Below are 12,058 nucleotides of genomic sequence, written 5' to 3'. Positions count from 1 at the left end.
ATAAGGAACAAAAAGCCATTTTCGACTTCATAGTGAGCAATGCACAGCAGAGGGCAGTAACACTCCACTGCTGCTGGCCTCACTCTTCAGGCACTGATTCTGCCCATCCTTAACCACTTTCCTCTCACCTACGTAACTTTTTGCTGCACCATACCACCAATTCATCAGCGACCTGTGGTCCTTGACACACCTTCCTGTAATTTCTAACTACCACAGAGTAGACAGGAAGAGCTCGAAATTCATGTTTTGGCTTAGCAGAATGAAACATGGCTTTGCCAGCGTTATCCCAATCATTTCACTGGAGTGGGGGACTCCTTTACAATCTACCATTACAATGATTACAAAGAAAAGCAGACATTCTAAGTGAATCACAGAAACCAGAAGCACCAAATTGCTTGACTAATACCATGGAACTGAGTCACTTTTGCCATAATGCTTTTAACACATAAAAGTAAGTAAGATCAGTATCTGTGCTGAAAAGCACCTTCAAAGTTTAACAATTCTATGATTATAACTTAACTGTCACAAAGAAATACATATTCTTATTTCCAGTATAGTTTTCAAGAAAGTGCTAAGTATGAAACTGAAATTAAACACAAGTGAAGTAGGCATGTTTTTTCCCAATTCTAAAAAGTCTGCTAATGACAGACATTTCAAATCTTCAGCTCTTATAACACTCTCTACTTCAGCAGATCTGATTTTTTTCTGAATCCCAACACTAGTTTGTACTTTGTATATGTTGAAACTCAGCTTCCTAACAGATGGCAAACTCTGATTGTTCTAATTCATACTATTAAAAAAAGAAGATATTTCCTCTGAAAAGCAACAGCCATGATGGATTGATATGATATGACAATAATAAAGATTGTGTTCTCAAAAAATATTAAACATTTTGAAACTCATTCTAGGGAGAGAAAAAAAAATCCAAGATTTCTTATAGCCACTATCACCTAGTATACATCTAGGAGAAAGTACAAAACATGAAAGGAAACACATCTAAACCACATTTGTTTAGAGATCAAGTACTCAGCTCAAGTCCACTCCTCTTCCTTTGAGCAGGATACAGGGAGACAGAGGATCCTGGAAATGAGCAAGGCCTTCAAGAAAATTCCTTGAAGAAGCATGAAAACTGTGATCATCTAATCAATTGCTATTTAAATATCACCATAGGAGAAAGAAATACATAGTACAAAATGCTAAACTTAAAGTAATAACAAGCAGTGTCTAAAAATGGCTGTCAGACATTCAGAAACTAAAAACTATTTATTTTAAAATTTGATAAAATGTAAATGCTGGAACAAGCTACCACATAATTCTCCATTTCTTGATAACTTTCCATCCACATTAGAGATACTTTTCTGAAAGAAGTTATTTCATTTTCTCTAGAACATCACCATTCAGGATACACTAGAGATGAGATTCAAGCATTTCATAGTCTCTTGTATATAAATTCTGTGGACAGCTATGTTACAAATATTTTCTTACTCAACTCTAATAAACTGTACTGTTCTTGTGATATTAATTCCAGGGATTAACTGTATCAATTTCATGCTATAAACCAAATAATATCTGTAAAAATACGGTATTTGGTGATTCATAAAGGAGGGTTTTTCAGTTCTCTCTTCCTCCTCTAAAATAATAGTGCAAGGTTCTTGTTCTTCACAGCATCCTGAAATGAACATGAGAATTTCATGTTTTAACTTTCTGGCCACCACAAAGTGACAAAGAATTTACGTTTAAAAGCTGAGTCTGTAATATCCCAAATGCTTCTTTTTCCCCCCAAGGGGAATGGCAACAATTATTTTAGGATGCAATTTGAAAGACAAATGACTGAAAATCCAACACTCAGTGAAAGCAATATAAAAACAGGGATTAGTCCAAATTCAGCCATGTAGACAAACAAAGAAACAAACAAAAACCAAACTGGTAATGGAAAAGACAGTCTGTTGAAATGCCAGATTATGGACAACTATTTGTGATTACTAAAGATAAATTGAAATCTTAGGTTAGCCTGGATCACAAAATAAAGTCATGCTTGGAGTAACACCTCTGTACAGAGTAGCAACACATGAAGATAATCACATCTGGAACACTGCTCAAGGGAATCACTGCAGATATACAGAGACAAGCCTGTTGATGTGTCCCTCAAGGAGAACTGTGGAAGAGGTGTATGTATCAAACCTAGTCACAGCTGCAGGCTGACTTCCTAAGGAAATCAGGCTTATGCTATCAAACTGCCTGTCTCACATGCACGGTTACTCTCTAATTCCCTAGTAACAGCTTGAATTCTATTGGCCCATTCTAATCAAACAGGATTGGAAAGAACATCAAGTGTCCAAAGTTCCCAACTCATCCTATCAATGAATCAGTGTTATGTAAAAGAGGAACTTAGATTTCAGACTCACTGGTGGCGCTCAATGCAACATCACTTCAGCAGTTACCTGTCCTTTGGCTGCCACCAGCTCATCAGTTTATGTAGCACTTGCAGCCACTCAGTTCTGAGCACAGGAATTCATCCCCTCTAATCACAAGCAGTCCTTCAGACCCATTTTACAGACATGGCTGCCTTTAAATTTGAGAGGAAAATTACATAGGCAGCTAATTACAGATTTTTCAAAAAAACTGCCTGTTACCCAAGGCAACCCTCTTATCAAAGAAAACTCACCTTTGTTGATAAAGCGTCTGCATGTAAAAAGCAGACTTACCAACTTTCTCTTTTCATCTTTTATGTCTGATTTGGAAAAGCATGTGAGCAATGACTAGGTATTTTTACACATTTAGTGGTTCTGTAGTCATGAAAGCAGTACAACTCCTAAGTTGTAAAGACTTACATTATTTGGTCAAAGGTTCAAACCACCAAGAACATTACTTCAAAGAACAGGGTCAAAGATCACACAAAGCACTCATTTGCTCTTACCTGTAGAGATACAATTACATCTTGAAAACATGAAAAAAATGCAAACAATGTTCTGGTAAGAATCAAGTTGCAAAAAAAATTAAAAACCAAATTAAATAAAAAATCATAAGCAACAACCTAAAATGAACCTTAAATTTTTCCTTCAGAAACCCTGTATATAAAGTGCAAGGGATTGTAGATTTTCCTGATGAAATACCACACTAGTTACTGAAAGTACCAGAGAGAGCCTCACAGCCTACATGTTTTCAAGATTATTGCTGGCACTTTTGGTTGCTGATCTGCTCAAGAGGGCAATCCTCTTAAACACATAATCACAGAAAGCTTTAGGGTTTTTTCTTTTAATATAGATGTTCACATGAAGTTTCCTAATCCTCTTACATAAACTATTGCATTGTTCATATACAATAGTCTATAATGTAAAAAGGCACCACACCAAAATATTTTATATTAATTTGGTAACAGCTGCTCTAGCAACAGTTCTACAACTTAGAAAAATACCAGTCTTTTCTTCAAATATTATTAAAAGACAAAATGCTTTCATTGTAATTGAAGCTCAAAGATAGACATATTTCAAAAGGGGCATTCTGAGACATAAAGAAACAGCTGAAGGAAAATTAGCTTATATGTACTCATTCAAAACAACTCAAATTCCAAGTAAATCTGATTGAATTGGAAATGATGTCTCAATGCAAACTAAATGAAAAATTAAAGCTTAGGGCCAGTGATGAAATTTCTAGCAACGCCAGGAGATGTGTACTACATAGTTGTTTTGCTTGTGCCAATGGGCATATGCAAGCTGCCAAGTTTCTGAGAACTCCTCTGCAACTCCAATATTTTAGATGAATCCTGAAAATTGTACTGGACCATGCAATGCTGTCATCTTGTAATAAACTTCAAATTCCTTTAGTGAATGTTTTACAAACTAGTCCTTTTTGTTCTTTTATAAAGCCAGTCAAGTTGCCCATAACATGCTTAGTAGGTTTCAATGTCCCTGTAACAAAATTATTTTCAACATTCACAAAACTTTCTAACAAAAATGTTTTTCTTGATAACCAAAACATCTTGTTTTATTTTATGGAATCAGAATAACTCTCCCACCTATAAACATGGCCCATCCTCAAAGGTGTTCTTGTTTGATAAAAGGTCTTCACAGACAGACACAAATAGAGCTGAAGCAGTCCTTACACTATTACACTGTTGACCTTCTGACATATTCAGTGGAGCATGTTAAAAGCCTATGATGGCTACCAGAAAGGTGAAAGCAGAATGGACCTCTCTTGAAGACTGGCTATGCACAGATTTTTCCTAGACAGGAGAGCTGTCACAGCTACTTGAAAATCCCAGGTGTCTGGCTCAGCTTTAGCATTGTGTTAGTCCCACAAGCTGAGAGTCAAGGCTAATGCACTGTGAGCTGATAGTCACAACTTCCTAATTAAACAGAAATTGCAGATACAAAATAATTACCTGACACTAAGTAAGGCAATAAGTCACAAGGAAATGGAATGAAGCTGCATTTAGGGTAAACTCAGATTGGACATTAGGAAAAGGTTTTTCACTGAGAGGGTGGTCAGTCAGTGGGACACATTTCCCAGGGAAGTGATCATAGCTCTAAGGCCATCATAGTTCAAGGAGTAGGTTTAGTTTTAGGTAATCCTGGGAGAAGCAGAGAGTCGGACTCAATGAGCCTAGTAAGTCTTTAAATTTGAAATATTCTACAACTCTCAATTTTCGTGTCTGTCACACCTAAGACATGATTCTTTCCAAGTCTTATTGAGCTGACAATGACCTTATGTTTCTATTTTTTGTCTCAACTGTATTTTTAAGTAATTTCTTATACACAGTGATCCTTCAGTGGATGTCTACATCAACACATTAACACTCCAGAGGTATTTTTAAGCACTGATTTCCTTTGTATCAATACGAGAATCATTAGGTACTGAATCAGGAATGCCACTGGTTTACCAATAGGTTCCCACCTGGAATACCTGCAAACCTTTACAATTCTAAAGGTTACAGATGCAAAGCACATGCTCTGGACAAGAAACTGTTGACCAGCAATGAAGTGTCCTGCAATGCGGACTTGTTACCAAAATGGTAATGGATCCCAAAAGCCCAAAAGATAAAAACTCATTCATTCTGAAACAAGTACTTATTGAAACACCCTTTTTTACACTCAAAATTCAATGGCATTAAATAGCATTGCATGTTCTTTAATAGTCAGGTCGTATTCTACAAATAAACAGCAGCAAAATCAGCATTGCTGAATGATATTCTTCAATGGAGAGGATTTCCTCACCTGAATCACATGAAGTTTCCGCAGCCATCATCAACAATTCTTGTAATAATCTTCCTGATGGATTAGTTTGCCTTGGACTTCCATTAGAGGCTTTTCTGTCATAGTTTGTCATGCCCAAGGGAAAGGCGCCTCCGTGAAGAGCATAACTGTGATGTTTCACACATGCAAACTCCCCAGAGGCTGAACTCTGAGAAGTTTCTCCAGTACCATCATCTGTTTTATCCAAATTTAAAACATCTGTAATCAGTTTAGTTATAAAAAGGAAGTGTTTCGCACTTCATGAGGAACATTAAGATGCATATTCTACTCTACAGAAATAAACTGCTGAATTTATATGGTCTCCATTTTAATGAATTTAGCCATATCACATCATTATACAGGCTGAAAGATTATGCAGATCATAGACTCCTCAAAAACTAATTCCTAACTCCACCAGAGTATTTACTCAAAAAAACCAAATTTTTCACACACAGCAAATCCAAGAAAGCTTGCAGTAACTTCTCCAGATCCCGGGGTAATACAACTTCTCTGCTCTGGTTTAAAGATTTCTTTCTCTGCAACCCAGCCCACAAATCAGCCCTTTCTGGCCACCCAATCCAATAAAAATCTCAAGTTTTTACTACCTACCATTAGCAATGGTTTGATAATATAAGAATAAATCACCTATGGATCATATCAGTATTATACAGCTTAAGTGTAAGTTACTAAGCCAAGTGCTTTTGAAAACATAGATATATTTTTCCAACAAAACCCTCCCCAACAGAACTTGCTATCTAATCAAGATATCAAATTCATCCAACAAGAACTGCTCTGCATAAACTGATGCTGACTAGCATTAACTACTTTTCTTTAATTGAAGCATGTCCCATATCAGCTGTTTCATTATTTTGCAAGGAATGCCAGCCTGACAAGCCTATAATTACTCACATTGTTCTGCTGAGCCTTTTTAAGAACACAACATGAAAAAGCTTTGTAAAATATGCATTACATTTTAGATGTGAAGACACATTGAAAAAAAATTGTTTATGTTTAGAAAACATGATTTTGTTGTACCTGTTAAATAATGTTCCTTACAGAAAGTTGCAAAGCATTGTCTGCAGACTGTAACTGTAATATATTTATAAAATTTTTATTGCTCTCTAATTTTTTTTTTGCAATGAGTGTTTTTTAACTAGAAGAAACAACCTAAAGAGATGGTCTAAAAGTTTCTGTAGAAGCTTGATACTAATACTTTACTTGAAAGATTTTACAGTCACTTTCTTGGGATGCTCAGAAGGTAAACCTTTAAAGAAAATTTACCAACTTCTTTTTAGTTACTGTACAACTGCCTATTAACACAGACCCTGCCCAAAAGAAAAACAACAGGGAACTCAGGTCATGGAGCAACTGAATTTTCTTTTCCTAGTGAAATTTTGTTTATGTTTTTCTAGACAGACACTCACAGAATAAACTTTTCCGAACTACAACTTTGCTAGTACATAAATTATACTTTAAGAAAGGCAACAGTATCAGCTATTATTTCCTAATAATCTCAAAGATTCTTCAGAAAATATTATATTCCTCCAATCTACTACTCATAACAGCACTTATTATATGTTTTATACATTACCTGTCAAAGAGAGGCTGCAACTCTTTGGTGTGTCTACCTCTGGTATAACACTAAGTTCATGTTGCTCCAAACCAAGCCCTAACTTGACTTTTGTCACTGGTGGTTTGGACGACCTCTGTTTCTGTTCTCTACAGAGAACTTTCTCAGACTGATCTGTAAAACAAAGTTTAGTATGTTGCAATAATATGTGTACAAACACACAAATACTTCAAATTAACTTGGAGAGATGGAAGAGAACTCCATCTCAGCCATAAAGCAATAAAAATTATAATGAAAAATAACGTAACTGCCTTACCAGTTTGCTCAACTGGACCAATGCACGGTGAAATTGTTTCACTTCCGTGAAATTTATTCCTGCCACAATTCTCTTGCTGGTAGTTTTCTAAAACTTGGAAGAAGTCAGTTCTCTTACTCCTGAAAGGCTTTTGTGCCTCTGTCATTTCTTCATTTGGGTACATATATCTCACCTTAGAAGGGAGGAGCATTTTTATATAAGATTATATTTATACACATTTATTAAAATAGAATTTTCTCTTGTGTGTATTCCATGCAAGACAATATTGAGCACATTGAGAAAGTAGCTCAATTATGCAGGATACCAGACAGATCTCTTAGCTCACAGAAACATTTGGACATGGAGGTATTTTACTGAGCTCTACAAACCTAATGTGCTAAAGCACAATTAGTTACATTTCCGGGCCTTTGTGAGATTAGACCAGAGTGCCCATAATTTTTAACAAGAACAATTGCTGAAAAGTCTGCTTTTAGTTTTTCAGCTCCTGAATTCAATAATTTTAGCTGCTTGGAAACTGCAAGATCAAAAGACAGGAACTACAGGGAACAGTTATTCTTCTAAGATGGCTTCTATTTAAAATAAAGCACAAGGAGAGGCAAAAGGAGGCTCTTTATAAGCTCAAAAATAAACTTGGATTTTTCTTCTGTTACTGAGAAACAAGCAAATTACAACTCAAGACTGAAGCTGCCAAACCAAATTCATAGTGGGTACACACAAAAGACAAGCTTTAAAAAATGATCTATTCAAGATGATTATGATATCCTTTCAGGTAATACTTACGTATTGTTAATACAAGGGCTGTTTTACACCTGGAGGTGCATTTACAGATATGAAAACAACTCTACCTACAGGTGTTTCAGACAACAATTTCAATGGGTATTGCATTCAGAGACCAAGCACAGACCTTCACAGTATTTCTGTTAGACTTGATAAAACTGCACTCTTGGAGCTTTACAGGGGAAAATACTGATTACAAATCACAAATCCTAATTAAAATTTTTGTTATGGTAAATCACCTAGAACTATCAACACTCCATGGGGTACACTGTAGTATTGACTTGTACATTTGATCACCTACTGATGATTACCTATGCAAGGTGTTTCTAAAGCTTACCTGCTTGTTTAGAAGTTCTTTCAAAGCCTCTTGCTGTCTCTGCATCTGTTCCTTCAATTTATCTTGCTTCTGTAAAAGTAGTTTTTCTTGTATTCTCTGTTTAGAAAGAAGAGCTTCTCTTTGTGCATCTAGCTGCTCTTGCAGTTCTTTCAAATACTTTTGCTGAGCTTGGATGCTTTCTGATGAGGCCAACACTCTGTCCCTTAAACTCAGTATACCAGAATAATTTAATGAAGATGCATCTCCTGCTTTTGATACCAAGAATTCCTCAACTCTCTGGGCTTTAGATTCTTCATGCACTGGAATCATGGGTTCAGAAAGATTGAGAGGTTGATCAGGGCTTGTTTTGCTGCTCTCTACAGATCCCTGATGATAGGCTGAAGGATCAGCCAAGGCTGATTTCTTCGTTACTGGCAGGATGGATGTCTTAAATGCATGCTCTTCTCCATCTTCTGTCTTGTTTTGATAGTTATATATCTTCTGAGGTAACCCTTTAGAGAGTACTGTTTCTGAAGACTCAGAGAAACTTTCTGCAGGCAATGTAAACCTAAAGTGTTGTTGGTGTGCTTCTGGTTGTATTCTTACTGCAGTCACTTCTTTCCTGACTGATCCTGATGGTAAATGGGACTGGAATGGTTCTCTGATGTGATTATTGGCAGCCTTGAATATTCCCACTTGCTCCTGTGAAGGACAGTCACAGGGCAAGTGAAACTCTCCATGCTTCAATTTTGATGCTTCTGAAAACTGCACTGATTTTCCAGGACAAGTATTAGGCACTTGCTCTTGCTGCTTCTGTGAAGATAGTTTTTCCAACATAACCAATGTTCCTGAAAACACAGGTAATGACTGCACATATTCTTGGGCATGAACTTGTTCTGATGCCTGGTACTGTGTTGGCTGTGCTCCTTGTATCTGTAGGGGCTGCTCTGAGACAGGCTCTAAATTAATGGGCTTTGTTTCCCTTGTGCTCAGAGGAATTTCAGAACTAGACAAGTACCTTTGCCTGAGTGTGTTCTGATACTGCTGTAGATTCTTTCTAGCTTCTTCAATGGTTTGTTTGTGCAACCTGAACAGAGCAAAAACATGGATCTTTTCAAAGCAGTGCAAAAAGAAAAATCAACTTCAATAATCAAGGAAATTCAATGACTTCGAACAGGCATTCCATAAAGACACTTTCCATTCCATAGATACCTACCTCTTTTGCTGCAGAAGGCGTTGTTGAAAATCACGTATTGTCTGTCTATGAGTGTCTTCTCCTGGACTCCTGGTTTCTGATACATTTCCAGACTAATCAAAATAAAATAATTTTAATTGCACATATGTAACTAATTCACAGAAAACTATTATGGCAGCAGCCTTAAGCTGTATGTTCTTGCACCCAAGTTTACAGGAGCTGCTCAGTATCACCATGTTTGAAGTCTGTGAGATTTCAGCCTGAGGCAATGCAGCTAAAGGAGTTTCTAGAACATGGTCCACAGCTACAGCCTCTCTCTACACACACCGTCAAAGTCAATGGTGCTTACAGCAGCTCAGCCTAAAGAGGTAAATATACCCTGCAAACTCAGGGAGCAATGAGCCAATGTAGCTGCATTTCCAAGGCAATCACACTCTCAGAAGACTACCAGGTGTGCACATGAATCAAGATTTTATATATAAAAAATATTACTATCTGTCAACATCCTCCATAAATTCCTCTTCTTTAAGCATTTGTTTGAGATTTAAACAGAGGCAGATTTCTGTCTTTTTTCTCCCACTGTGATTTCTGTTTATCTTCTTGAAAAAGGTTATGTCTACATGAACAATCATTATCTGACTATAACCAGATTTTAATAACAGGTATTATTATCAAGGCTGCCCCTTGAACTACAGAGAGACAATACAATAGCAGAAAGTCACAATCCCAAAATCACAGAATCACTGAGTTGAAAGGGCCCCACAAGGCTATCAAAGTCCAGTCACTGGCCCTGCACAGCACCATTCCCAGGAGTCACAGCATGTACCTGAGACCATTGTCCAAACTCTCTTGAACTCAAGAGAGGCTTGGTGCTGTGACCACTTCTCTGGGAGCTGTTCCAGTGCCCAACCATCCTCTTGGTTCAAAACTTTTTTCCAGTATCTAACCTAAACCTCCTCTGATACATATGCATGCCACTCCTTCAGGTCCAGTAATACCACGTGAAATAGAAGCTTGCACACTAGAAAAAGAAGCTTTAATACGTACAAATTTCTAATTCACAGCCTAAGAAATAAAAATTGTCTTAACTGATATAGTTAAAATTGGTAAATGGTGTTTTTTATTTTTATTATAATAGTAAATAAAAACCTACACAAAATTTTCTCTAATTATTCACCTCATGTTCCTTTTGGTTCTGATGATCTGTGGAATGGAGACTGTGGCTTTGTACCAGCTGACTTTGCTCTTCCTCTTTTTTCTTTGCCTGCTCCAAACTGGTTTGCATTTGGATCTTTAGATAATCAGCCTCCAAAAGAGCTTTCTCTTCCTCAATTTTTTTAATCAAGGCCAGCTGCTCCTGTTTCTGTTTCTCTATTTTCTCATTCTATCAAAAGAAAAATAAGGGAGAATCTCTAGAACTGAATGACAAAGAAACCAGACTGCTCACACACATGACCACGCCATGCACAAACTTTTGTTCCCAATTAAAGAAGAAATTCTATTGCCTGTGACAGGTATTTCCAAATTGCAACAGGCCTTTAAAAGTAGTTCCAAAGTCTACAGGAATAACTTTGTTTTACTGGCTAAATATTTCTAACAATCTCTGAGTCCATTTATTATTGCATTATTATCTGTTCTCAAATAAATAAAATGGATAAAATCAGAATCCATTCAAGATATATTATAATTTTCTGAAGACTGCAAAAGAAGTAATTTTCCTAAACTTACTTGAAAAATCTATTTTGCATTTTACTCAGTTTTTATCAGAATTCATCACATCTAAACATTAATTCAAACTTTACAAAAGCATCTGAAATAGCAAATGTATAACCACTTTGAGAGCAGTCCATAGCCTCTGAAGTCGTCTGTTTGTTTATTCTTTTTCCATATACCTCTCAGCTACAATTCACTTAGATCTACATTTAGTGGCAGCATATGTGCTTTTTAGCATGGAAACAAGGAAAAATTTCAAAGTACTGGCAAAGATGAAGTGCAAAACAGCCTCTAATAACAGTCTAAATGGGCATGTCAGGAAAAGCAACCTGAGAAAATGCTGGACCTGAGAACAGTTAATGTGGACACAGAACTACAGACACCTGCCAGGTGCAAAATGGGAGGAAATGAAGGTTAAAGAAAGTAGCCACACTTTCATAAAGGATTGCCTTTTTTTTTTTTTTTTTTAATATTACTATTTTGTCAAATTTTTGTTTCCTTGATTTCTGAACTTAAACTCTACAACTGAAGGTTGTACATAGACCCAAAATTCAACTTTTTTTTTTAAATTGGTAAACCACCACATAGGTAGGTCTCTAGGGATACAACAAAAATTAAAATACGATGAAACACAATACGCAATAGATTTAATGAAATAATGAAGGTATTCTTTTCTAAATGTAATAAATATAGCATTCCCAGAGACACAAGAAACTTTCTACATTTGCTTCCCAGATAACCTTCCTAGATAACTGAAAAAAAAAATTTACTCAAAGTTTGTAAGCTTCTCCTGTCACTCTAAACACAATCTCACAGATTTTCCTACATTATTACACAGGGTAAATAAAGTTTTCAGAGTTGTGTATTGCTGACTATACTCTCCCTTTATAAAACAAAGATATTAATGTACAACTGGGATTCTCATTTAACCCTGACTACC

General features: G+C 36.3%; 1 protein-coding gene across 5 annotated transcripts in view; it reads right to left on the bottom strand.

The window, feature by feature from the left end:
• Positions 1–12,058, bottom strand: part of CEP295 (centrosomal protein 295) — a 42,783-nt gene that overhangs the window by 13,500 nt on the left and 17,225 nt on the right. For 4 of the 5 annotated variants that reach the window (XM_021544976.3, XM_021544981.3, XM_021544977.3 and 1 more), the window contains exons 12-17: positions 10,583–10,789; positions 9,427–9,518; positions 8,232–9,297; positions 7,118–7,289; positions 6,823–6,975; positions 5,214–5,450 (exon numbers count right to left, since the gene is read on the bottom strand). In XM_021544976.3, coding sequence (XP_021400651.2) covers positions 5,214–5,450; positions 6,823–6,975; positions 7,118–7,289; positions 8,232–9,297; positions 9,427–9,518; positions 10,583–10,789 — 1,927 coding nt within the window. The remainder of the gene's footprint in view (positions 1–5,213; positions 5,451–6,822; positions 6,976–7,117; positions 7,290–8,231; positions 9,298–9,426; positions 9,519–10,582; positions 10,790–12,058) is intronic. The other variant, XM_021544980.3, reaches the window with a different exon arrangement.

This window comes from Lonchura striata, chromosome 2, assembly GCF_046129695.1.
Source record: "Lonchura striata isolate bLonStr1 chromosome 2, bLonStr1.mat, whole genome shotgun sequence".
Lineage (NCBI taxonomy): Eukaryota > Metazoa > Chordata > Aves > Passeriformes > Estrildidae > Lonchura > Lonchura striata.
The sequence above is the reverse complement of the archived record's forward strand: the minus strand, read 5'-3'. Positions and strand labels throughout refer to the sequence as shown.